We start from the raw sequence: 27,020 nt of genomic DNA, 5'->3' as shown, positions 1-27,020 counted from the left end.
TAGGCTGATCTTTTATTAAGATCAAAGTACCAGGATGAAAACAGGAAATCCAGTAAGAGATAGCTTACTGTGCAGTGGGGTGTCTTATCCACCCCCGAATTGTTGGAGGAGAAGGAGGTTGTCAAGGAAGGATCAAGGGTAACAACACCCTCCGGAACCCCGTGGGGCCCCTAGACCGTGATGCAGCTCTTGAAGAGCTGCCCCAGAGAGAGGCAGAAACCTTTGAACACTCTCCAGATGGTCTCAATCGCGTTACCCAAAGACTGTAGACAGGTAGCCACCTTCTTCCGCAGCCAGGCCAGTGCATCCTTCCATTTCTGCATCAGCACATCAAACGTTCTCTCTACCCTGTCCCAAATGCTCTCAGGCTCCTGGACCTCTGGGGCATCAGATATCACCTCAGGATCAGCAGGTCTTTGGGTTCTGAGACGTAGCTCGGAAAGCAAGGGAGCAGATTCCTGCAGGGATAGGAGGCGGATGGAGCCTCAGGTCGTGACCCGGGCCGAGGTCTCTTAGCCTCTGGGAGAGTCTGTCTGGAAGACGGAAGCCCACACGTGGAAACTGCGTGTTTTCCTCCCAACAGCTCCGCAGACACGGGGACCTTTCCCAGACCTTGGCCTGGCCCCACAATTCGCCTCCGGGGCAAAAACAGTTGGAAATACCTGGCTGCTGGCAGACACGCCCATGGGCCAGCACCTGGCACACATGCTCTCTTCAAGCACTGAGTGGAGGGCAGGGCTCTGGCCACTGTGTGCTGCCCAGGAAGCTGGTACCAGGGAGTCTACACCTATTGACCTCTCAAGGGCCATCCTTCCATCCCCCGCTCAGGGGAGCTATGGACACACAAGGCAGCACCAAAGTCAAGAGGGAGCAGGGGCGGAGGGGAAGCAAGGGGCAGAGATGGTGGCTCAAACTCACCGAGACATTGTCCTCAATGGTAGCACCCACAGCTTCAAGCACGTCCTCATTAATTTGGTCCTGGGGAGAGGAATTGTGCAGGCTGCACTCCTGCCCCTGTCTGCTGAGGTCTGTGGTCCCCACGGTGGCCTCCATGGGTCCAGGAGACTCAGAAGGGAGCCAGCAGCCCAGGCCCAATAACCTGGCTGATCCTAACCCTGCGGACCCACCTTAGGGGAGGGGCAAGGTCCAAACTCACCTCTAGCTCTTCTAGAGCTGGTTGCACCTGCAGAGAAAACATCGCTTGATTTAAAATCCCCCCACCCTCTCTCACTTGCAGTCTTATCCCCAAACCCCAGTCTGTTCTCATCTGTGCCCTGTCACCCCCAGGTGAGGGGTCAGCCCAGGTGCCTGGGGACCAAGCATGTGTCACCGCTGCTCTGCCATCATTGCCCTGGGACTTGGGCACCTCCCTCCGCACCCCTGGAGCTCCATATCCCACACCTGTGTACTGTCCTGACACACGGGTGTGAATTTTGTCCAGTGTAAGGAATGAGCTCTGACCTGCCCACTTCATCATCACCATCATTGTGAAGCAGCCACACCCACCCAAAGTGGAGAGGGCACGGGAGTGGCAGCATGGAGACACGCCTACCTTTGCATCTTCATTGGGTAGACTTTCCATTTTATCACAAAAGTCATCTACCTTACTGTGCTGTGAAGAGAGACAGAGTTGGGACAAAGAGGCGTGGTCTTTCTCCCTCCAGGTCCCAAGTGGCCCAGAACATTCTCAGCTTCACCCAGCAGAACCCAGCCTCCCTCATCCACCCAACACACACAAGGAAGAGCTTCTTACCAAATTGGCCCTCAAAACAGCAATGTGCTCTGAGACATTCTGTGGAGGTAAGAGTGATGCACAGGTTTATGCTACATTGTGAACCCCAACACCTGTTATACAGACCCACACACGCACTCACTCTTTATCACCACAGATACGCAAACATACAAGTGGGAGCATCACCCTGGAGTGTGCAGGGTCAGCCTGATTCCCAGACGCCTAACCCTCTGTGCTCCCAGGTGAGAGCTGGCCGAGGGAGGAGTTGGCACTGTCCTTTCTTCTCTGAGGTGGTGACAGAGATACAGGGGTCCTCAGCCAGCTGCTCTCCACAACCGCTGACCCTGCAGGCCCCTGGCCCCCCCTCCTTCTCACCCCCAGACACTTGGCCCGACCCAAGGTCGGGGAGGTGTCCCAGAGACCCTGCACTTTATGACCCTAATCTGGGGCTGTGAACCTTAGCTTCCGATGACTGTGCGGTCAGTGCCAGTCACAGTGTACAGGGCACCCGTCGGCCCACCTTAAGTCATCCCGATTCCACTCTGCCAACCCCTACTTCACATGAAACGGGGCAAGAGAAACACCTGGGCTGCCCCTGGGGACAAACTGCTGACCACGTCACCCTCCTCACGGGGCCGGGCCACTGAGCCCTGGATCATCCCTCAACATTCAATCCCCGACCTATTTTCACGTGGCCCACAGCCCCCGGGAGCTTCTGGTGACCCTCACCATTGAGGTGGGGAGAGTGGTACTCAGGGGGAGGCTGGAGGGCACCCCAGAGGGAAGGAATAGACACTGAGGCCAATGCAGGTTTCAGCTGCTGCTCCAGCACCTGAGAGACAACGTTGAAATTTCGGGGCCAGCACCTCCCAGCCGCCTCCCCCAGGTTTCCCGGGTGGAAAGGGTCTGCTGGGACGTCTGATGCTTCTACACTCCAGCGCCTCCGCTTCTAGCTCCCCCCACAAGCACATCGCATCCAGTTCCTGAAGCAGCACCCTTGTCCTGTAACTTCTTCCTCGGTGTCCTCAGATCCACACGCACCCACACAAAGGCACATGCACACAGTGAGGCCCCCAGAACTGACCTCCCAGACAGAAATCCTGGCCCCACAACCAGGACCTGCCACATAAAGTAAAGGGCTCAGAGCAAAAGGAAACCTTCCGGCCTTTGTTAACAATCAGTCAGAATTTCAGGATGGTGACCAGGGTCCTTATGATACTCGGGCCCTGTTGACTGCACAGGTCACATGCCTCTGATCCGCTACTTCCCCAGCGGCCTCCCCCCTGGCCCAGGGAGGATGGGACAGAGCCACGGGCATGTGGACAAATCAGCAGGGGTGAGGGGCCTTTGCTGGTGGGAGTGAGGGACATAGGGGAAATGGGATTTGGGGGCCCACCTTTTCGCCCATCACTGGCTCTCACTCACCTTTGAGAAACACATGATTGCTCAGGTTCTTCTGCTGAGACCTGGTGGGGAGGAATAAGTGTGAGGAAAAGTGTTTCAGGGAAGCAGCCCTCCCAGCACCCTGGAAAGTCCTTTGACTGCAGACCCACCTCCCCGACCCCAGGTGTCCCCTGAGCCCATCACCTTTCAGACCGTCCAGCACAGAGCCCAACCTGAGCTTTGCACTGACTTCTGATAGCCAGTAAATATAAGAGCACAGGAAGGAAGGGCAGGGTGGAGCCAGCCTAGGGCAGGATGCAGGGATGACACTGTGTGTGTGTGTGTGTGTGTGTGTGTGTTTGTAGCAAAAATAGAGAGAGAGGGAAGAGTCAGAAGAAGTGAGACTGAGGTCTGAGGGGCCTGGGACCATGAGGGCATGTCCCTGACACTCGCAGTGCCTGGCCGTGGCACCTCCACCCGGAGCTGGGATGGGAATCTTTTGAGTCCAGGGTTGGCCTCATCTCCAACACTGTCAGCCTGAGAGACAGGAGGGGCAGAGGGAAAGTTCAGACCTGGGGAAGCAGTTTGAGTAATCTTCTGGAACTCTGGAGGAGGATCTCATCCAGGTGGGTTCAAGGTCCAGGGGAATCGTCACCAGGTCTGTTGAACACACGGCACCCCAGCTCCAAAGACCAGGGGAGGTTCTGTAGGTGCCCCTCACTCAGGATGTGGCAGGACCTGTTAGACCCCTGAGGTGGGCTCCCCAGGCCAGGACCTGTGCAGACTGACACACAGGCCCCTGGAGTGGCGGCTGGGGGACCTTGACTGTTTGCCTGTGGCCCAGGGTACGGCCCTCAGCAGGAGCAGAAGGAAGCTTTGATGACTGTCTGGGCCCTGCTGACCCGGCTCTCCTGACCCTTCTGGGGTCCCACAATCTGGAGGCCCCACTGCAGCGGTCTCCCAGGCCCTGGGCAGCCCCTTAGCTTTTGTCTCACACAGCTTGGCCCACCTCCCACCTCCTCCTGAATGCCCCAGGCTGGGGCCAAAGCCCTTCACCGCTCAACACAGCCGTCACCTTGCCCTCTGCACCAGTGTCTCAGGGCGGCCCCAACTAAGTGCCACAGACAGGTGTCCAAACAACACAAAGTTACTCTCTCACCGTGAAGCCTAAATACTGAAATTGAGGTGTCAGCACTTTTGGATCCCTCTGAGAGCAATGAGGGAGGGTGTGTTCCAGGCCCTACCCGGGCTGCTAGACCGCTGTCTTCATGGTCACGCGGCTTTCTCCCTATGGATGTATCTGTCTCCTAAGGTCTCATTTTTATAAGGATGCCAGTCATACTGGATTAGGGCCTCCCTAGTGACCTCAGTTTATCTTGATTCCCTCTGTAAGGACACCATCTCCAGATAAGGTCACATTCTGAGCAGCTGCGGGTTAGGACCTCAGCATGTGAATTTGGGGGGAATACAATTCAATCTCTAATATCCTCCGGGACGACCCGGGCTCTTTAGGGGCCACCTGTGTGCACCCCGGAGGGCAGACCTACAAATCCCACTTCCTCGCTCAAAGTCTCACTTGGGTCAACTGGACCCAGCTAGCATCACCCTGCCCCTTAGAAGCCCATTCAGTTGTCTGAAACCCCCTTTCCACACCCAGGAAGTCCAGATCCTTCTTCCCATTCCAGGTCAGAGAGAGAAGGGAGCTGCTCCTGCTTCAGCTGCAACTAACGTTTCTGCGTTTCATCTCTGGAAACCTTTGCGTTCACCCATCCACCGACTGACGGACATTTGCTTCGTTTCCACCGTTTGGCCATCGTGAATAATGCCGATGCGCACATTCGCGGACAAGGTTCTGAGTGGACGTGCTTTTCCCTTGAATTCCACCTAGGAGTGGATTCGCTGGGTCATATGGTAAGTACGTTTTTAACTTTTTGAGATACCACCAGATTGTTTTCAAAGTGACAGAACCATCTTATATTGCCAGGAGCAGTGTAGGAAAGTTCCAGTTTCTGTACATCCTCAACAACACTTGCTATTATGTCTTTTTGAGTCTAGTCATCCTAGTGGGTATGACGTGGGGTCTCATTGTGATTTTGATTTGCATTTCCCTGATGACTAATGATGTTGAGCCTTTTTTCGAGTGCTCATGGTCCAGTTGTCTATCTTCTGTGGAGAAATGTATACTCTGATTTGCCCATTTTTAAATTCGGTTATTTGTCTTCCCATTCTTAAGTTATAAGAGGAGTTTCTAAGTTCTGGATACGAGTCCCTTATCACATATATCACTTGCAAATGTATTTTTTTCCCATTCTGTGGGTTGTCTTTTCACTGTTTCCATGGTGTCCTTTGAAACACAGAAGTTTTAAATTTTGACTATGCAACTGTACCATTTTTAAAATATGTAATTTGCTGAGTGGGGAGTACCTCTCAGTAGGAGAGCACGTGCTTACCACGCATGAGGCCCTGGGTCCAGTTCCCAGTACCGCCATTAAAAGTAAATAAATAAATAAACCTAATTACCCACCCAAAATAAATAACATAAAATACATAATTCAATCTGAGGTAGCATTTTTCTGTAGTTTCTTAATAAAGTCTTAAAGGCTAGGAAAGGAGACATTTCCTTTGTAGCAGAAACAGCCTCAAATTTCACACCGCACATCCCTCCTCTGGGCTCCCTCCAATTCCTCCTCCCGCTCGTTCCCCTCCCATCCCTTCTTCCTGCTGTCCATCAACGCTGGATTCCAGCCACTTCTGCAAAACAGAGTGGTTCATGGCTGTCAAGTCCCTGCTACCAAACTTCACCCCAAGTCCATCAATGCTCAGAAGAAATGAAGGGCTTTCTCATTTTTATTGCCTCCTGGTGGGGCTGACAAGCTTTTAAAATCCAAGTTTCCTCCTCCTCATACTTCAAAAGGATCCTGACAGAGGCCCGGATGGCCTTCTGGTGGCTTAGAATTCTCAGGCCCCAGGTTGGTTCAAGACACCTGGCTGTGGCCCTCCTAATGGTCTGCTCGTTGTGACCAAGGTGGGCAAGGCTGCAGCCCACAGCCTCGGCTCTGGGCAGCACTGTGGGGTCACTGAGGCTGAGTGGCATCCTGAGAAGTGGATGCTAAGTGACTCCACCCATGCAGGGTGGGCCTGTCTCAACCAAGGCCATCAGCTTGGCTTTGGAGGGAACACGAAGAGGTTGGCCCCTGGGAGGGAGAACACGGCACACACACAGAAAAGTGTCAAGAATCACACACAGAGATGGCAGCTGCTGGCCCAGCTCACATGCCCATCAGGGCCACTCACCACCCAGCTCTTTCAAATGCAGATTCTGCCCCCATCCAGCCCAGAGTGAGGACTCAGAGTGTGGGCACGGGAACTCCTTTCTAAGTCCCCTGGGCATTCCTGTGTGGAATATTCCAAAAAGATAGTTGCAGAAGCACTGGTTTAGATCCTAAATGCTGTAGGGAGTTGCAGGGGGGTGGTCAATGAGGTGGACAAGATTCCACCTACTCGCCACCCAGGAGCGCTGAAGAGGCAATGACCTTAGATTGAGAGGGAACCAGTCCAAGTGTCTCCCCCGAGCACAGAGCTGATGGCAGGCAAGCAGTTATCCTGGAGGAGGCGGCACCCACTCCATTGTGGAGGTGTGAGGGATAGTTTAGGTATAGAAGTGTGTCATTTTAAGTGTGGGCAGTTCATGTACCAGGGTGGTGACCAGAAAGAAGTCCATGGTGGGCTGGATTGTGGAGTGTCATCCACGTGGCCGCTGATGGCACAAGGATGTGGGACACTAGTGATCAGGGCTGGTCAGGGTTGGGTGGGGACCCCACCAATGTGGCCTTGACTGGGACGTGATGGAAGCGGGACAGGATGAGAGACTTGAGAGCAGCCGGTAGAGAGGGAGGCTCAGTTTCATTTTTCCAACCAGGCCTGCCTGCAGAGACCCCAAAGGGCTTGGGACAGCTGTTGTTGCCAGGCGGGGCCGTAGCTACAGGGAGTCAGCTGGTTGAGTTCCAAGAAAGGCTAGGTGTTCCGGGAAGAAGAGTCTTCAGAGGCTGCAGTGCAGCCAGAGTCCAGATTTCCAGGGGGCGAGGTGAGGAAAGGACTATATGCAGTGACCTGGCCAAGGGCCAGCCCTTTGTCACCGCCCTCCAGCTCCTCCCTGGTTGTAGTTCCACCTGCATCCGCCCAGCTGCGTCCTCGATGAGCTCCACCCAGCCCGGGACCTAGGTTTCCACAATAACCCCCAAGGGCCCGCGGAGGGAGATCCGGCCCCATCTGTATTTCAGCGGGTCCCACCTCAGCGGGAGGCGAAGCCCCCCAGCAGCAGGGGCAGAAAGGGCAGCAGGAGGGGCACGGACGGCCGCCCCGCCGCTTGATTGATCTCGCACTGACAGTCGCAGGCTCCAGGCTGAGGGGTCGCCTTGGGGGGCCTGGGGGCGCGAGGGCCAACGCTGGGGGCGGGGCAGTCCAGCCACTTAGGGCCTATGGGTTGGGGAGAGTCCGGCTCGGCCTTGACGCTGCCCTTGGGGAACCGCCAGTAGTGGGCGCCCTTGAAGAAGTAGGTGTCACCTGCGAGGAGGGAGCAGGGGCTTTGGGGGCCGGTCCAGACCCGCCCGAGCGCCGCCCCCTCCCACCGGGCCGCTTTCTCCCCGCGGCTCTGCGAAAAACCCCCGGTCCCGCCGCGAGCTCCGCATCCCCCGGGGCCTCGGGACCGTCCCCGCGCGCTCTCCCACCTGTGTTGCTGACCGTCACGTCGTCGGGGGAGTGAGGCGCCCCCTCCCAGAGGCTCAAGTCGCGTGGGTAGCCGGGGTCAGGGCGCGCCGCCGCCTCGTCGTACCTCCAGTACCGCTGGCCCCGGATCAGGTAGGTCTTCCCGTTCAGAGGCCACGAGAACACGGCGTCCACCGCCCCCCCCGGGGGCAGCCCCAGGTCCGCGAGCGGCCGCGCGGCGCCCTCCAGCTGCCGGTCCCGGAACACCCAGAACTGCGCGCCTGCGGGGAGGCGGCCGGGTGAGCGGCGAGCTCCACGCCCCCGGCGCCACCCCGGCCCTGGCCCCTACTCACCGCTGAAGAGGAGGATCCGGCCGTCTCTGTGCCGGGCGTAGGCGGCCTGGATGACCGTAACCTGGGGCGGCAGCCCCTCCCAGAAGCGGTGGAGCCGGGCGGGCCGGGAGGACACCAGCTGTCCCGAGGGCTGGAGGCGCCAAAACCAGGGGCCTGCGGTGCAGAAGGGGTGGGCCTGCGGGCGTGAGATGGCAAGCGGTCTTCCCCCCTTCCCACCCCAGTGGGGAGCTGGGACACAGGGCTAGGTCTCCCCTCCCAGGTTTGGGCAGACAGTTCCATCTGGAAATCAAGGGTGCAGTGTCTCTCTGGCGACCGGCTGGTCCAGGACTTTCTCCTTTTTAGCACTGAAGGTTCCGCATCCCTGGGAACCCCATAGCCCGGGTGGGTCACCCTTAGTGGGGAGGAAACCAACTATAGGTGGTCCAGAGACCCGAAGTCATTCACCTTTGAAGAAGAAAGTTTCGCCTCGTATGTTGGCAATGGCGTCAAAATTTCCAGCACATCGATCAGGAACGGGTTGGGAGGGGCTGAGGAGAAGACAGGTGAGCAGAGAGAGGTAGGGGGCTCCTCCTCCCTTCCCTTAACCTTGATAACAGGGACTCTTACCATGCCCATCTCATGGAGGAGGACACTCAGGCTAGGGAGCTCACCTAAGTCCGCGCAGCTGGCGGGGGACTCACCTGTCCGGGGGCAGGGCAGGGGGTGGGGGAGGAGGAGCCAGGGGTTTCCTTGTGGGCTTGTCATAAGGGGTTTGGGGTGCTTTCCCTGTGGAGAGAGCGTTAGAGAGGCATGGGTCTCCTGACCCTGCCGAGGCGACCACCAGGCAGTCACCCCACCACTCCCCATACCGTAGAGCTGCTGGAGGCCTTCGCGGTCATCCTGGGACAGGCGGTACTCAGTGGGGTTGCCCACTGGGCCCTGGTAAAAGGGCCTCATGATGGAATCGGGAGCTGAGGAGTGGCCCAGGCCCAGGGCGTGACCAAACTCATGTACAGCCACGGCAAACAGGTCGGTTCCTTCACCATCTGGGGAGGGAGGGAGATTGGGCTGGAGCTGTGCCTCACCCCCTAGCCCACCCCTCCCAGTGCAACCAGGAAGCCTCTGGGAGTGGGGCCTTCTGGTGGACAGAAACAGCCAGGAGACCCTCAGAGGTGGCCATGGCTTCTTCTGCCCAGACCCCTCCCTGAGCCCTTTTATCCATCCTCTATGGATTTGCTTATTTCGTAAATATTTTTGAGTAGCCTTGTATGGCAACGCTAGACCCTAAGGTGCCGGGCTGAAAAGACCCACAGAGCATGTTAGGGAAAGGGCAGGAGGAAACACTGTGGACAGAGGAAGGAGCACTTTACTCTGATGTAGCCCCTTCCTCCAGGAAGGCAGCCTATAGAAACGTTCTGTAGAGAGCAGGAACCTCAGGGTGCACGAAGTTCTCTTGAGGAAGCCCCAGCCCTTGGAGTACCCCCTTCCCATAGCTCCAGTCTGTTGGCAGAGGCCCCCCACTCCTCCCCACCCTTCCCACTTCCACCCACAGGGAATGTTGGTCAGACTCCTTGGCCCCACTCGCACCCTCATGGTCCTCTCCTGCTCCTCCACCCTCATTCCATCCCCGTTCCTCTAGCGCCCACAACCCTTCAGTCCTCTATTTCCCCTCCCCCATCTCCCTCTCCCACAGCCTCCACCCCCACCTCCCTGGGGTCCTCACCTCTCCTCCCCACCACTGCAGCCTCCATCAGTCTTAGAATGTGAAGCCCCAGCAGGCACTCTCCGACCACAGCCTGCTGGCCTGGCGCCCAGCCTCTCTGACCCCAGAAGTCTCTCTCGGGGACCCAGCCCAGGCGCCAGGCAAGACCTAGCCTCTCCACGCACCCAGCTGCTGGCTGAACCCCAGCTCCTCATCGATTTATGAGCCAGTGAGAGGCCAAGAAAAGACAAAGCGAGAGAGGCAAGCAGCCCCCACAGGGAGGCACAGATTCCCCCAGATGTTGATCTGCTTCAGGGAAATTTCTAACTAGAGTGAGCAGTGTTGAAAGTGGGTTTATTGGAAGTAACCCAGTGAACTGAAAAGCCAATTTCTCTCAGCCCCTTATGGCCACTAGATGAGAATCTAAGCATGAAATGTGTAAGACATAAGAGGACTAGCAAACATTTGTCCTCATTTACTTTCCACAAATCTCTACCTCCTCTCCCCATTTTACAGGTGAGAAAACTGAGGCACAGAGAAGTCAAGTTATATGGCAGAGCGTGGACATGGCTGGCACTCTGGCTGTGCTGTCCTGCCTTTCAGCAGTGATTTTGGACATCTTGGTCAGACTCCTAAGTACTAATGAATTTCCAAGTTGACTGGGGGTGTTCTCATTCTTGGAGTACTTTTTCTAAGAAATTGGAGGAAGTTTGGTGTCTTAGTCAGGTAGATCTTTTTCATATCTCACTCCTCTTCCTACCTTGCCTCTCCCTTAGCCACACCCCCTCCTTGCACCCTTGTCATGATATTCAACTGGGGAAATTTCACAACTGTGCAGATACAGCCCTGTGAGACTGCCAGTGCCCATCTAAGGGAGTCCTCGGCACCTCCTCTCATCCTTGCCCAAGACCTCAGCGGGCAGCTCCTTTGCTCTCTCCACTCAGCCTCAATTCTAGACCCACAGCCCCTCAAGCCACTACCTAGCTCCAGCTCCAACCCCCAACTCTTTGATGACAAACGCTGACAAATGCATTTCCTATTTCATCAAGACTGGCCACTGATGTAATCTGTGACTTCCTGTGTATCGGAAAGAGGGGCAGATAGCTTCACCTCCCCCATGCTCATCTCTTACCTCTTGTGCTGCCCTGCTCAAGGTCCTGGCCTTGCTCACCTTCTTTAGGAGAAGGACAATCCCCGTCCCCTCCGTCATCCCTGCATTCATGCATCCATCCATCTGTCCATCCATCCACCCATTTATCCATCCATCAATCCACGATCCATGCGTCCATCCCCCACCCCTTTCTTTCTATTGGCTCATCCACCGCACCTGAGTGCTCAAGGCTCCCTCATCCTGAGACACCCCCGTCCTACCCCGCCCCTCACCCTCTCCCTTCCCAGCAAGTTCTTTGGTCAGTGAGTATCAGTCTTCAGTTCCTCAGCTCCTCTCATGCCCCTGTGGTCTGGATTCTTCCCCCACCCACCAAACCTGTGGGCACTACAGGTTACTTTGTCCCCAGATGACCAAATCCAGGCCTAAGTAACTTACTGGACTGATTTGCTGCCCTGCTCCCTGCTGACCACTTCCTCCTTTGCTTTGGTTTTAGATCACCTTTCAACCTGTTTTTTTTTTTTTCTTCACCTCCATTTCCTCGAATTCCACCTTCCCTGCCAACCTCCCCTTAACTCTGGGACTCTCCACTGCTCTGCACTCGACTTTCCCATTCCACATTCACTCCCTGGAACCTTACCCACCCCCAGTACCAACGACTCTCTGCTACTAGGCCCAGCTCATAGCAGCTGGCAGTGAATGGAGCCCTACTCTGTGCCAGGCCCCGTGCTGAGAGCTGTTGGTGAATGACTCATTCAATCTGCCAGCCCGTGGTACCAGCAGGTACTGTGATTATCCCCATTTCTCAGATGAGGAAACTGAGCACATTGAGGTCAAGAAATTTATACATGAAGTAGGCAGCTTGAGTTCCGCTGCAAACCCGAGTTCTCACGTGCTGCATCACAGAGCCTCACTGTTGTGGATTTGTGAAGGCTATCTGCACCTCATCCAAGTCCTTACCGAGCCTGTGTGCCCAGCCTCCAGCTGCTACCTTCCCCACAAAATGGCCCTCCCTCCTGGCCCAGCCTCCCCCAGCAGCTGGCAACCATGGTTGACTGATCAGAGACTGGGAAAGCTGTGCCTCTTGCCTCCAGGACAAACCAACCCCACGGTACTATTTCTGCTGCAGAGTTCCCTGCAGGATCAGGCTCCCTTCCAGCTGAGACCACATTCTTGCTTAGCTTCTTTCCCTCAGTCTTCTCCTGCTTCCCTTTCCCCTGAGAATGTGCCCCCTGAGAAACTACTTGCACACGAATTTCCCTCTCAAGCTCCACTTCAGGGGAACCTGTGTGAAGTTGGAGGAATCCACATTCTAGAGCAAGATCCTCAACCACCAATGCACCACCTGTGCCAACCAGCCAACCAGCACTGCAGACACATGTCCCAACCTGAACTCACCCCTGCCTTCCCCAGCCTGCTCCTCCTCCTCCCACACTTCCCACTTGCATGAACAGGACACCATCCTCTAGGGGCCCTGAGCTGGAAACCTGACCGGTATCCAACGCTTCCCACCCTGTTTGCCCCCAGAATCCAGTCAGATCCCAATTTTTGCCCATCCTCTGCCCTCATCTTCATCCCCATTCCCAACCCCCATCTCTTACTTGGACCCTGCGGCTTCCTACCTGCACACCACACTGTCCCTATCTTGCCCCCCATGGCAGCCAGTAGTAGTTCTAGAATGCACAACCTTCTGCCTTCAGAATCCTAAGACTCATCCATGTACTCTCCAAGGCCCTTCGTGGTATAAGACCTACCCTCCATCCTCCACAGTCCCCTCCCAACACAGTTTTTCCTTCTAGCCCTGAATATTCCAGGCCATTTCTCACCCCAGTCTCCCACCCCTGACTCTCCTGGCCTCAGCCAGCTCACTGGCAGGTGCTTTCTTGTGTGTTCTCCCGCCCCCACCCCCACCCTGCATAGTCTGGGAGAGTGGGACCTTGTGCACTGATTGGCACTCAGTATATATATGTGGAATGAACAAAGTCATCGCTTCCCAGGGGGAGGTTATAGTTCAGTGGTAAAGTGTATGCTTAGCATATACAAGGTCTTGGGTTCAATTTCCAGTACCTCCATTAAAATACAAAACAAAACAAAACAAAAACCTCACTGCTGCAGCACTCCCCAGGCTTGAGGACTTCCTCTGCTATGATTTCCTGTAATTGTGTCACCGTGTGTCACAACTGCCTGTTACTCTTCTGACTCAGCTGCTGCCAGAGCTGTGTTTTTGCCCCTTTAAGTCCTCAGCCCCAGCATGGCATTAAGCACCTGACATGTCTCTGCGATTGGCAATTTTCTGTGCCAATTTGGCCAAACTATGGTGCCCTGTTGCTTGATCAAATACCAGTCTAGATGTTCTTGTGCAAGTAATTTTGTAGATGAGATTGACATCTCTAATCAGTTGACTGTAAGTAGAGCAGATTGCTCTCCATACTGTGGGTGGGCCTCATCTAATCAGTTGAAGGCCTTACGAGCGAAAGCTGAGGTTTCCTGGAGAAGGAATTCCGCCTGAAAACTGCAACATAGAAATCCAGCCTGAGTTTCCAGCTGGCTTGTTCTGCAGACTCAGAACTGCACCATCCCATCTCACCTGACTTTCCAGCTTGTAGGTCTGCCCTACAGATTTTGGGCTTGCCAGCCTCTGCAATCCTATGAGTCAATTTCTTAAAATAAATGACTTTACACACACTCTCTCTCTCTCTCTTTCTTCCTCTCTCTCTCTCTCTCTCTCTCTCTCTCTCTCTCTCTCTCTCTCAGGGTTCTATTTCTCTGGAGAAGCCCAACAGATACATCTTCCATCAATAAATGTAATTTAAACTTAATTCTTAAGGACAGACAGATCTGGGGAGAGGGCCTCTTAAAAGAGGGGAGATTGTACCTTTTGACCCAAAGGTCCAGGTCTCCTCATCATCGAAGTGAGTGTCCCCAGAGATGGAGTGCTCCCCAGGGAAGAAGGCATGGGCGAGGGTGCCCCCCTGCCCGTCGAAGGGGTAACTGTCCTGATGGTAGGCCCGGGCAAAGTCGATGAGGATGTCAGGCTCTGTCGGGCCCTGAGAACCCATCTCCTGGAATCTGAGGCCTGACTCAACACCCCAGGTGGTCAGGGCATGGTGCATTAGGGTCCGCACTGTCTCCTGGCTCAGTGCTGAGCTCTGGGGGAAAGAGTGGACCCTGGGGAAAGAAGTGTGGGGAGTAAGGGGGTGCAGAGGAGAGATAAAGCAGCCATTCGAAGCTGGGCCCAATAGGTAGGCCCAGGGTGAGAGAGGGCACTGGAACCTACCTCCATGTCAGGGTTCGCTTCTTCCACATGCTGCCACTCAGAGCATACCGCCGCCGCCGCCTGACCAGCCCCGCTACCCCCAGCACGTCGGGCAGGGAGCAGCGGGGCTTATGCATGGTGGCCACTGTCACCGGGTCTGTGGGAGAGGTTGCAGTGAAGAGGAGTCAGCGGTAGTACCAGCTAACTTTCTATGTGGGGAAATTGAGTCTCAGACAGCTTCAAAAACCTACCTAAGAAGGCCCCACAGCTTAGATTTGAACCCAGGCAGTCTGATTCTGGAAGGCAGCTCGTACCAAATTATGCCACTGCCATTCTGGGTAGGATCACCCTCTGCACCTGGCTCTGGACGGAATGGCTGCCGCCAGGTGGTGCCCAGAGTCTCAAGCCAAGATCTGGGCACCCCGTTCCCCTGAGCTCTCATAGCTGGACTCTAGAGAAAGGAACTGGGGGTGCAGTGAAAACTCCTGTCTTTGAGGCTAGAATCCCCCCGTAGAGGGGTTGCCCAAACCTCACACCAGCTCCCAAGTTCCCTTCACATCCAAGTAAAGTTCAAAGTCCCCAGGCTAGCTGGGTCTCTGATAGCAAGCACTTCCCAAGTTAGGTGGCCTGGAATCCCCTTTCCCTGCTGGGCACCATTTCCAGCAGCCCCTTCATCTCCCAATGAAAGTCAAACCTCACTTTGTTGGTTGAGGTGAAAAAAGCAATTAAGCACATTCCAACACCAGACACTGCTCGGCAGTGGACAGGACAGGGAAAGGTCCTGCCTTCCCTCGTAGCTGGACAGAATCCCTCCACTTCCCTCTTCCTCTCACTTAACCCAACAGATGAGCCTCTCAGCTCTTCCTCCAAAATATATACCCTGGACGCAACTGCTTCCCATCACATCCTTGCCTGTACACTACCTGCCTCCTTCCTGGTCTCCATGCTCCCCACCCTTCATTCTCCATCAGCAAGCAGAAGAAGCTTAAAACTGCGAATCAGATCGAGTTGTCTCTTTTCTTCAAAACCTCTCATGGTTTCTTATCACACTTGAAATCAAACCCAAGCACCTCCCAAGGCCCCCGATCAGGCTGTTGCTTAGCTCTTCTGTTCTCTCATTTTAGGCATGCAAGCCTATATCTACCACAAGGCCTTGGCACTTGCCTGGGACACTCTTCTCCCACACCTTCCCGTTACTGGTTCCTCTTCTTTGGGTCCTATGAATTCTTAACATCATATGAGCTCCTCTCAACTCATATGACAACTTTCAGAGGAGCTTGCCCTGACCATCCCAGCCCCTGAATACCATTAGCATTTTATTTTCTCCAAAACACTCATCACTACCTGAAACTGGTTTACATATTTCTGTCCTTGATCTGTGTGTGTGTGTGTGTCTAGAATGTTAGCTCCTGGAGAGCAGGGACCTCACCCACCTTGCTCATCACTATACCAGTGGAGCCTGAAATGATCTCGTATGTCATTTATCAAGAAGAGATTGCTGATAAATATTTATTGAAAGAGGAATGTCTTAGAACCTCCTAGGTTGGGACCCCCGAGGTTAGCATTTTCAAAACACCCATGATTGCATGCAGAGGTTTAGAAACTGCGATCAGGTGGGAAATAATGGTCAGGCTGGATGTGGAGGCAGGGATGGGGAGGGGGTGGGGGGTCACTTGCCCAGGAGGCCTGTCTCCGGCAGTCCCGCAAACCTCTGCATGACCTTGATAGCATCCCGCAGTTTTGCCTGGCTCTGCAGCTGGGCCTGGGCAGGGTGAGGTGGCGGCAGGTAGCCATAGCGGGTCAGCCAGTCCTAGACAATAGGAGGATACAGGGGAAGCCGGATGGGTCGAAGAGATGGGACTCTCCCTCATTGCCACCATCTTGGAAGCCCACCTCTCACCAGGCATGGAGAGCCCAGGGTCCCCAGCACAGGGTACCCCCCCAGCTCCCCATCTCAAGGTCCAGGCCCTCCAGCCCCGCGTTTGCCAGTCTTCACATGGACCCAAAAGTCCCCACCTCCCCACCCCAGCCCTTTTCCAGATTTCCAAATTCGGGCCCCAAACCTCCTGAGGGATCCAAGAATTCAGGTCCCCAGTCCCCATCCCCGGTCACTCTTTGGACATTTCAATCTACCCCCAGCCTCTTCTGAACCCAGGAGTCCAGGCCCCGGCTTCCCTCTCCCAGCTCCACTGGATCCCAGGAACCTGCGGACCCCGGCACTCACCACGCCCAGGCTCACGTCTTGCGCGGAGGGCTCCTGGGCGCCCACGGGCGGCGGCAGCAGCAGCGGGAACAGCAGCGCCAGGAGCCGGAGCATGGCGCGCTCCTGCCCGGGCAGCCGGCGTGGCTGGTGGGGACCTGACCCGTGCCGCCCTGGAGATCTGGGGAAGAATGTCAGGGGCTCGGAGAGGCTCCGGGGACCCGGCGCCGGAGTACGAGGGGTGGGCAAGGAGATGGGCCGCGCGGGGTGGGTACGGGGCCCTGGGATGCACGACGAGGGCGCACGGGGACGTCCAGCGGAGGGCCCGGAAGGGTGAGAGGGTGCGGGAAGCGCGCGGAGGTGCAGGCTCCGGGTCCGCGGCGGCGGCCTCTCAGGGTAGCAGGATGGTCCTGTCCGCGCTAACGGTCCCTTCTCTGGACGGGAGAGGCTGGCTGGGCGGGGCGGGGCGGGGCAGGCGCACCGGCTAAGCGCCGACGGCACCGCAAGGAAAATGGCCAGACCTTCAGTCGTTCAGCGAGATGGGGTGGGCCGGGTGGTGTCCCCAGTAGCCCGGGCCCGGCCACAAGTTTCTCTTCCCAGATCCAGCTTCGGGACGTCCCGGAGGGCCGCTAGCTTCTGCTTTCTCACATCTGCGCCGCCCCGCCCGGGGGAGGGGCGGCTCGGCGTCCTCCCCTTCTCTAGCCGCCCTTCTCCGAGACCCCAGGGCTCGGGCCGCACTGCGTGGCTGGATTTCCTGGCAGCGGGAGGCTGCAACGCTTCCCTCTTCACCCGGCTCCAGCACGCCCCCCGCCCATCTCCGCCAGCGGCCTCTTCCCCTACGTGCGCGAGTGCGGCGCCAGTCTTCACATGCGGTCCCCGAATTCATTCCCCCAAACGCGTGGGCTGCGCGGGTCCCTGCCTCCTATGGGGTGATCTTAGCATCCCTAGATCCCAGACCCGGTTGCTACTACAGGACCGTGACCCGCGCTGTGCGGGTTCTAGACTTTAAAATCCAGGAACATCCTCGCAGAAGCTGGAACGTCTGCCCCGTGCCAGAAGCGCAGGGCGGAGGAGCGAGTGAACGGGAGGAGACCTGGGAGGCAGAGACCTGGGGGCCCGCAGAGCCGCCCCCCGCGGAGCCCGGTGCTGGGAAGCCGGGCAGCTGGAGGGGATGAGGAGGAAGGTGGGGGTGGACTTCCTGGCTTGGGGGCAGGTGAGGGAAACAGCTCAGTCTCTGGAGCAGAGCAGCGACGGGACCTCATGTGTGTTTTAAACAAAATAAATAGTGAGCAGGATTAGCAACCTAGAGATGCAAACTAAAACACTGAGATCCTGTCCGCTGGGGCTGCCATAACATACTGGATGACGTGAACCACAGAAATTCACTTCCTCACGGTTCTGGTGGCTGGAAGTCCCAGACCAAGGTGCAGGCAACGTTAGTTTCTGCTGCCATTTCAAGGCCTCTCTCTCTCCTCGTCTTGAGGGTAACTGTTTTGTCCTGTGTCCTTCACCCTTCCAGGCATCCAGTATAATCGAGCTAAGAGAAAATATTATCTCTTTCTCTGAGCCTCTTTTGAGGTGTTAATGTAAAATTGGATTTCCTTCATTACATAAGTCACTTAGCCATACTTTACCCTTGGCTACGATTCCTCCTCTCTTGTATTTATACCCAAATGCTTCCACCGTTGGAAGGGACATTAGGTTCGGCCACTGTGCAGGTCTAGATTACAGGCAGCAATACTAGTGTACCAAGTGCCTTCTCCCTGGTCCACAGACTGTGTGGTTATCCAGATGCAGAGTGGTCGGCTATCTTTACCACCATCGATATAGCTGCATTCACTGTTAATACCAATCTGGTCAGAGGGGGTGAAGGCACATCCTGCCCCATCAGGTACTTAGGAATTCTGACACAAGATTTTAAATATAGTTGCAATCTCTTATTTAGGAATCATCACTGTTTCGGGCACTTGTATTTGTAGCCCTGGTCATATGACAACTGCATCAGGTAGGAAGAAAAAAAGTTGAGGTGACGTGGGGAGGAAGTAAGAAAGAAAAACTGAGTTGTTATATGAGCATCCTCCTTGTCGTGGGGAAGAATTGCACAGCCTCCCCAGCATCTCTCCCTGCACGATCTCCCCAGATCCGCCAGAAACAGAGAGATCTACCTAGTGGGGCAGATCTTCAGGCTTTATCTGCCCCCATTTTGTCTTTTTTTTTTTTAATGGCGGTACTGGGGATTGAACCCAGGTACTCAAGCATGTTAAGCGTGCACTCATGGAGATATTCCCCACCCTCTGCTCCCACTTTGGACAACCAGTGTTTTAACCGCCCATTTCAATTCTCTACCAAACTAGTACCCTGGGGACGATATTCTCTGCCCACTGTTGGACATTATGGGCTATAAAGTGGGGTCTTGATCTGAAGAAATGATGATCGGCCACCCAAGCTGGTGCAATATCTTTTGATTTGGTTCTTTTGTGTTATTCTGAGCATTTGCATCTATCACCGGGTAAGCAAAGCCCGGTCCAGCGTCGGTGTCTGCTCCTGTCAGGACACATCTGCCGTGCCCCACCCACCCCAGGGACACCAGGAGGAGTCTCACTTGCCAGTTTTTATCCAGGCCATCCCCCTAGGGAATCTGCCACATAGCCATCTCTGTTCTCTGTCTCTTGCTTGAGGACAGAACAGCTCTTATTGGCATTTTATGCCTCTGAGGGTACAAGAGGACCATGTCTAGATTCAGCCCATCTCTACATTGCTGCAGTGACCCCATGTCCACTTATATCGTAGGCCCAGGTGGCCACCTTAAGTGAACAGATGGGAATATCTGCTTATTCACCTGGAAGGGGGTTCCAGTGATGGGCACTGATGTGCCGAGTCCTACTTTAAAGCACCCCTCAAATTTCCATAGTGATTCCAACAGGACTGGGCCCCATATGGGCATCCCTTGAAGAGGCCAGGTTTCCACTGCCCTCCTGCCTGACCATGAGTCAGGAGAAACCAAAACATAGGAAATTTCACTACTGTCAATTCTTCCATTATAGCTAGGAAAACAGCATACAGTTCAGTCCACCAGACTGATTAGTTTTCACCTTCTTTGATCAGAGTGGTGGCCTTCCAAAGAGGATATTGTCCATTCACCTGGAATTGTTGTCCACAAACCAAGCAGCAATTTGTTGGTCAGTCAAGAGCAGTTTATAGGGCTATCCAAGTGGCAGAAACCGGCAGCTGCTCACACAGATCCAGAGTCAGTCCTCAGAGAAGAGAGGCCCCCTGCATGTGAGGCTCTCCCCAGTCAGCACCATCCTGTAAAAACCATTTCCATTTTATTATGGGACTCTTCAGGGCCCTGCCATCCCCATTAGAGCATTTCTCTGACATCACCATAGACATTATGGGTATTTCAGGTTTTAAGATCATTTTATGTCCTTTAGTCATCAAGGTAGCTTCAATTAATGGCTGATAGCAAGGTAGTAAATAACCCTGGAAACTCTCTTGTCCGAAGTCCCAGTAGTCGTCGCTGGGGAGCGCTCATGGGCTTTTGTCTTAAGCCCCAGTCTACAGTCCACTTAGGGCTACTGCGCAGAGAATTTGTCCCTGCTGGGACCCCACACTTCTATCCCATGCTGCGTGGACCCAGGCAATCTTCCTGGTTCCTGTTTAGCACGTCCAAGTAACATTGCTTGAAGGGCGAATGTGCATGCCTTCTGTTTTACAAGACTAGTTAGAGAAACATTCCCCAGTCAGGCAAAATGTTAGTCCCCATAATTGCACTCAGGTAAAAGACGCACAACCAATATACATAAAGTCTGACCAAATATTCCAACTCTACTAACTTTTACTTTAGTACCATTGACTCTCACATTCCTAACTGTGGCCTCCATGGGGACCCCATCTACAGGTTTTGGTTTTATGATACTAAGCAGGGAAAATGTTCTCCAGTATGACTTAATACCACTCTCATTAGGGAAAGGAGACACAACTTCTTTACATAGAGCTTGTTTAAACTTTCCAACTTCCATAATTTTGTGAACTCTTGCACTTTTCCATCCTGTTCTCTCAATCTAATTGCAGCCAAGTCAGGGCTTCACCAGTGGGTTTTGGTACCACTGTGCATGAGGCTCCTGTATCAAGGAGTCCTGGGAACTTCCCTTCTTCACTCCCTGACTGTTTCACCCACTCTTGTGCAAAATGCTTTGGATCAGAGAAGATTCTGGGGAGATCATGGAATATGTCTCCCCACCTGGACAACAACTGCACTGGCAGAATTGGCCTGGTGGAACTACTCTGGAACTCTGAAGGCTTGCAACTTCCAGGGGAAGATGTAGATGGAAGACCAGGATAAATAGTTAATTTCAGTCAGTTTCAGCTCTCAGCCCAGTAGCAGCTGCCCACCCCCCACCCGGCAGCCAGCAGCTGTGCAGGTGTTCCCTGAGAGCTTGCAGGAAGGAGGGTGTGCAAAAAGGACCCTGTCCTCCAAAGACTGGGGGGCGGGGGGGGGGTGGTGTCTGTGCTCTGATGGCTGATCACCGCTTCTGGTCACAGGTGCAGAGAGGCCACCACCATTGTTGCACCTCCCCCACTGCTCCAGCCCCTGCCCCTCTGGCTGAAGTGACTGGTCAGGAGATTTAAAGGGCTGGTACCCCTTTTTAATCCCCTTCTTTTTTTGATTTTCCCCTTTCAGGAGTCAGACATTAAAGACTAGAACATTTTTTCAAACCTCTGCAAACATGGGGAGAATCAGAAAGTGAATGCGTGTGCCCAACAAAAGTCTCAGAAAAGACCTAAGAACACATTGAGTTCACATCTCAGTCACAGAAACAGTCTACTAAAAAATAAATTAATTAATAAATAAAAATAAAAACAAAAACAAAGCAAAACCCCACAAAAACTCAACACAGCAAACTCTGGGGAAGGGGGAGAATCTGATTTCCAGAGTTACCACATTATTAGATTCAAATGTCCGGTGTTGAACAAAAAAAATCACAAGGCATGCAAAGAAACAGGAAATATGGCCTGTTCAAAAGAAAAAATAAATCAACAGAAACGGTTTCTGAAAAAGACTTAATGTCAGACAAATACTATATGATTCCACTTACATGAGGTACTTAGAGTAGTCAAACCCACAGAGACAGAAAGTACAATGGTGACTGCCAGGGGTTAGGGTGGGGAGAAGGGGTAGTTAATATTTAATGGGGTCAGAATTTCAGTTTTACAGACTGAAAAGAGCTATGGGGATGATGGTGGTGATGGCTGCACAGCAATGTGAGTATATTTAACATGACTGATCTATACACTTAAAGATGGTTAAGATGTTAAATTTTATACATGTGTATTTTACCATAACAAGAAAAAATTAATGGGGAAAACAAATAAAAGAAGCTAGACCAAAAAATAGGTCACACTATATGATATGATTCTATTTACATTTAGCAAATGCAAACACATCTACAATGATAGAAAGTGAATCAGTAGTTGTCTGGGTTGGGTTGGGCGGAGGCAGGAGGGAGAAATTGAAACCAAGCAGAACCCTGATGGGGAGCTCTCCCACCAAGTGCAAAGACCCCTCCATGTCCCTTGCGTCTTGTTTGTAGAAAAGCTGAAGTCTCCCAGGCCTCCCTGAGTCACAAAAGAGCAGGTGTAAACAGTTAATGACTAGGACAATAAAGTCACAGAATCTTCCAGGGTCTGATGCACATTCCCAAGTCATTTTATAGATACTCTAAACTGCCACCAGAGGGAAAAAGCTACCTGCATGATGACCAAACTGCAGTCATGACACAGGCTGCTCCATCTTGAGCAGGACTAAACCTGCAGTCAGCACAATTCCAGGAACTGGCCTTAAGAGAATGGGGTTGATACTATTGTTCATAATAATCTGTGTCTTTGTGGGCATTAAAATAATTGTAGCTTGCTCTGCCCATCTATGTAAAAGGCAGCTAAAACTGTCACCAAAGAAAAACTACAGATCCATGTCAACATCTTCCACTCTGAGAATTTAGTCCTGGATCAGTGTGAAGAAGTTACAGAAGACGGACCTTCACCCATGATCCCATAGAAATGGAGTGATGTCTGACGGCGGGGATTTGTAAGCAGTTTTTTTGCAGGAAAGAGCTCTTTGCAAGAAAGAACTCTCTTCAGGAGGTCCCTTTTGTCTTGTCACTTTAGCAAAGCTATATTTTAACTAATCTCCAGCCCAAGCACAACTTTCAAATCCTTTGATCACACAATACTTTGCCTAACCTGTTGGTTCTTTCCTTAGATCAAAGAAATAGACATGAAGAATAAGTAATTAACAGATGGCTTTTCCCCAGCTTCCCATTCAGTAACCTCAGGAACAAACTGTGTGAACAAGAGAGCATCTAAAGAAAGACCACAAGGAGTTGACAAGCCTGCACGCAATAAGAGATGGTGATGAATCTGACCCCCTACCTTAGTGATTAACTGAGATGACTTCCCCTTTTTCCCTTTAAGAACATTTATGGCTGAGCAGAATCTTCAGAGCTAGTTCTGGGACACGAGTCCACCTTCCCCCCCAGGTTGCCAGCTTCCTGATGAAAGCAACCTTCCTACTAACACTTGTCTCTGGAGTATTGACTTTTCAAGTGGCAAGCAGCCAAACCTGAGTTCAGTAACAGGATCATAAAGGGGCATGAGGGAATTTGGGGAGGTGATGAATATCATGATTATGATGATGCTTTTAGGTGGGAGGGTAAGTATATCCCAAAACTTACCAAATGGTACACTTTAAATATGTGCAGCTTATTTTATATCGGTTATGCTGCAATAACACTTTTTAAAAAATATATACAAGCAAGACTTTTATCAGTAAAGTAGAAAGGTAGTAAAAGATAGTATGCTCCTGAGAATTGGGAGCGGGCCAATCCAAGAGGGGAAAAATGGCCAACACTTTTTGTTTTTTTATTACTCTTTGTAAAAAGAATTAAAAGAAAAAAGAATTGCAGTGCCAACTAGTGCCTGCTGAGGCCCTGTGACAACCCCCTCCACCCCCAACTTCCAGCCCCTAGGCGTCTGCCTGCTCCTCTTTGAGAGGTAAACCCCTGACGGGTGTTTGCCTTAGCACAGTTAACAGCCTTGGGAAGTGGCTGGTCTCACTCAGGCTGACTTGTCACAGCCCATATCTCACCCTTATCCAAGTCATAAATTCCACGACCTTGCTTGTGTCAGCCCACGTCTCCATCTTACTGGAGTCATAAATCCACTGTCCTCCCATATACCAAAGCTCCCTACCTCACCTACAGCCAATCAGAAATCTGTTCCTCTATCCCTTTGTGTTCACAGTCCCTTCCCCAACAAAGGATCCTGCACATTCACACTTGGTGGACACATAGGCACCTCTTGCTTGTGTGGCCCGCTGTTGTTTGTACCTATTAAATTTTCGTTTGTTCTTGAACTTCTCCCTTTTTGGTAAATCCTTACCAACGCACGTCACCAACCCCGCCAAGTGTCCCCCAACAAGAATAAGTTAGGGTCCCCGGTGAGGGATTGAGCCAAGGGGCCCTAGCCCTTTGTCAATCTTTACTTTGATTAATCTGCCTAACCACTGCCCAAAGTGATTGCTGGTCAGGTTTGCATTGTAATCTCTACCTTCCAGTTTTTAAATTTCAACAGACTGGGGTAGATAGAGCAAATTTGTTTGGGGCCTTTCAACACTGGGAAGCCAGAAGGGGGTTTCTTCAGTCCACCCAACCTTAGATAGTATTGTATTAAAACCTTTGTTTTGAGGAGGAGAGGGTATAGCTCAGTGGTAGAGCACATGCTTAGCATGCATGAGATTCTGGGTTCAATCCTCAGTACCTCCATTACTTAAACAAATAAATGAACCTAATTACCTATTCCCCAAAAAAATTTACAAAAAAGCATCCAAAGAAAAAAACCCTTCATTTGTACTCCATCAACATCCGTTTTATTCATCCCATTTTCCACCCTGCTGGTACGTGCCCCGTGATCCTCCCCTTTCTTTTTCCTCTTTGTTTCACTTCCATCAGTATTCACTTTATTCACCTTATTTCTTAATAACCCTTTAAAAATTTCCACCCTACCAAAACCTGTCTCCTGTCTCAATTTTTCTCCTCTGCCTTTCCCCATTTTCTTGTTAATTAACTTTTTTTTTAAAGTAAGACCCATGAGGGACATCTGAGACAGCAAATTCATAAGGCTTCCTAAAATGTCCCTCAGTTTTGCAGCTGTAAGGTTATCTGGGTATGTAGGCAAACCATCGCTCCTCCAGCCTTTATTATAACCTGGGTAAGGAGTGTATTCAGTAGGCGAATATCTAGGACACTTTGAAGCCAGTCTCAGGTGGCCTGCATCCAGAGTTACCGGCCCCTTCATCTGGAGTGTTCTACTTGAAATTTATTGGGGGAGACAGATAGTTCTTATTCTCAGGGTAATCGGACCTGACAGTGGCTTTTATCTAGTCTAGTAGGCTGGCTGTTCCCTTGGGCATAACTTCCTGTGTGTCTGGACAGGGTATAACCATCTATGATCACTTCATACTGAGCTGTGGGTCCTGAATCAACCCAAACATGCTCTTCTGCTCTGCAGATTCAAAACCAAAGAACAGTGTGGAGGAGGGAAGGTACAGCTCAGTGGTAGAGCGTGTGCTTAGCGTGCACGAGGTCCTGGGTTCAATCCCCAGGACCTCCGTTATAAATAAATAAATAAATAAATAAATAAATAAAACCTAATTACTACCCCCCACCAAAAAAAGACAAAACAAACAAAGCCAAAGAACAGCCCCCAAGTTAGTTACTCTCACCATCCCTTTCAGCAAAGGGTCCTCAAGAAGGGGAAGATAACGATTCACAAAGTGAAAAACTCCACACTGTCCCCTGCTTTCAGCAGTTTCTTGGTTTTGTCCTTCCCCCACCTTGACAAATTTTTGGTGATCTGAGGGCTTAGAGATAATTACAGTTGTTTCTGCATAACTTTTCCCTTGGAGGGAGGCTTTAGGCTAGTGACCTAAGCTCAGACTCACTGAAATCTGACCAGTCTCAAGTTTCAAGCCAGCACTCTCTTTGAATTTCATTTTAGCTATTACGGATAATAGTAACCAACAGATTGAACATTTTGCTTCTTTCTCATCAGTTTTCATTTCCTTATGTCTTCACTAAACTGACTCCCTGGGAGCTGGATTCATGTCTAAATTCCATTGCTAATTTTACCTTTAGTAACTTGAGTACATCACAGCTGCTTCTCCAGGCCAGGGGGGACCATGTGGCCACCAGGAATCAAAATCTCTTCATCCCCTGCCCTCTTATCCTTTCTCTCCCCAAAACCACATGTTATGAGTTCTAGCAAATCCCATTTCACTAACACCAACTTAACGAACGCCTCACTTCTCCTAGCATCCCTATTTACAAGGATTGAGGGACTTTGTACCAGGAACTGAAGGCAGAGACCAATATATAATTTTTCTATTATGTCACACCATGTTTGTCATCAGATTAGCAAAAAATAAAAAAATCTGATGATGTCACATATTGGCCAGGTGTGGGCCAGATGAAATTGATGCTCTGCTGATCTGATCAGAGTACGTTTCATGATTGCTCTGTGAAAGATCAACCCTTCACCCAAAATCTGGGTCAGATGTGGAGGCCGATGAGGCCACACACACTAAGAGCATAAGATGGAATTGATGACTCATATAATGAGGCCTTCTGAGGAGAGCAGGGCAGGTTCTCAAGCAGATCTGAGATGGCTTGAGAGAGCAAGGAGGGGCTTTCCCGGGCGTTAGTGGGTGAGGCTGAGCTGAGGCCCCTCCGCACTGGCCAGGGCTTTCCTGAATGAAATTCCCCTCCTGTGCAAGGGAGAGAGCATCGGGGCCTTCCTATCAGCTTGCCCAGATGTGGGCTACAAGGGAAGAGGGAAGCCTGGGGCTTTCAAGCTGTCAGTAAACATCAAAAATGGATTTTATAGATATTACAGGATAGATATTATAGTTCATAGATATTACAGTTTATAGATATTATGTAGAATATCTATTTACTCTAAATAAAACAGATAAACAACAAGAACCTAACTTTATAGCACAGGGAACTGTATTCAGCTTCTTGTATTAACATATAATGGAGAGGGGAAGATATCGCTCAAGTGGTAGAGAGCCTGCCTAGCATGCACGAGGTCCTGGGTTCAATCCCCAGTATCGCCTCTAAATATAAATAAATAAATGAACCTAATTACCTCCTCCACCAAAAATAAATAAATAAATAAATAAATTACATATAATGGAAAAGAATCTAAAAGATATATATATATATGTATGTATATGTATAACTGAATCACTTTGCTGTACATATGAAACTAACATTGTAAATTAACTAAACTTGAATCAAAAAAATAAAATTTTTTAAATAAAAATTTTTCAAGTGGAGTTGGACTTTTTATTCCAGAGTGTAAATTAACACTTACCCTTTAGAGATCAGTTTAGCGATATTTAATAAAGCTGATGAGCATAACCTCTGTGATAGAGAAAAGATGGTTGCAAATTCTTTTCTACTTCTCTCGTTGAGTGACAGGATATCCTCCTTTCCCCTTGAAACTGGGCCGACCTCAGTGGCTTGCCTGACCAGTAGAATGC

The 27,020-nt window shown here is 51.9% G+C and overlaps 2 protein-coding genes across 4 annotated transcripts; both read right to left on the bottom strand.

Moving 5' to 3' along the window:
• IL32 (interleukin 32) lies at positions 1–7,505 on the bottom strand. Of its 2 annotated transcripts, none has more exons than XM_072942526.1 (7): positions 7,406–7,505; positions 3,158–3,198; positions 1,754–1,792; positions 1,553–1,612; positions 1,157–1,183; positions 919–978; positions 1–458 (listed from the first exon to the last, which is right to left on the bottom strand). In XM_072942526.1, the coding sequence occupies exons 2-7, from the start codon at positions 3,170–3,172 to the stop codon at positions 171–173; spliced, it is 489 nt and encodes a 162-aa protein (XP_072798627.1). In that variant the 5' UTR covers positions 3,173–3,198; positions 7,406–7,505; the 3' UTR covers positions 1–170. The 2 variants fall into 2 exon arrangements, with proteins under 2 accessions (XP_072798627.1, XP_031542870.2); XM_031687010.2 differs by lacking the exon at positions 7,406–7,505 and adding an exon at positions 3,320–3,370.
• Positions 3,697–17,120, bottom strand: MMP25 (matrix metallopeptidase 25). 2 transcript variants are annotated; one of them, XM_072942524.1, is made up of 11 exons: positions 16,939–17,120; positions 16,442–16,598; positions 15,895–16,027; positions 14,239–14,374; positions 13,837–14,129; positions 9,021–9,197; positions 8,853–8,937; positions 8,617–8,699; positions 8,173–8,325; positions 7,843–8,100; positions 3,697–7,678 (listed from the first exon to the last, which is right to left on the bottom strand). In XM_072942524.1, exons 2-11 carry the CDS (start codon positions 16,532–16,534, stop codon positions 7,407–7,409), a joined length of 1,683 nt encoding a protein of 560 aa, XP_072798625.1. In that variant the 5' UTR covers positions 16,535–16,598; positions 16,939–17,120; the 3' UTR covers positions 3,697–7,406. The 2 variants fall into 2 exon arrangements, with proteins under 2 accessions (XP_072798625.1, XP_072798626.1); XM_072942525.1 differs by lacking the exon at positions 16,939–17,120 and having other exon boundaries at positions 16,442–16,894.
• Positions 17,121–27,020: the final 9,900 nt, after the last annotated feature.

This window comes from Vicugna pacos, chromosome 18 (genome assembly GCF_048564905.1).
Source record: "Vicugna pacos chromosome 18, VicPac4, whole genome shotgun sequence".
In the NCBI taxonomy this organism is placed as follows: domain Eukaryota; kingdom Metazoa; phylum Chordata; class Mammalia; order Artiodactyla; family Camelidae; genus Vicugna; species Vicugna pacos.
The sequence above is the reverse complement of the archived record's forward strand: the minus strand, read 5'-3'. Positions and strand labels throughout refer to the sequence as shown.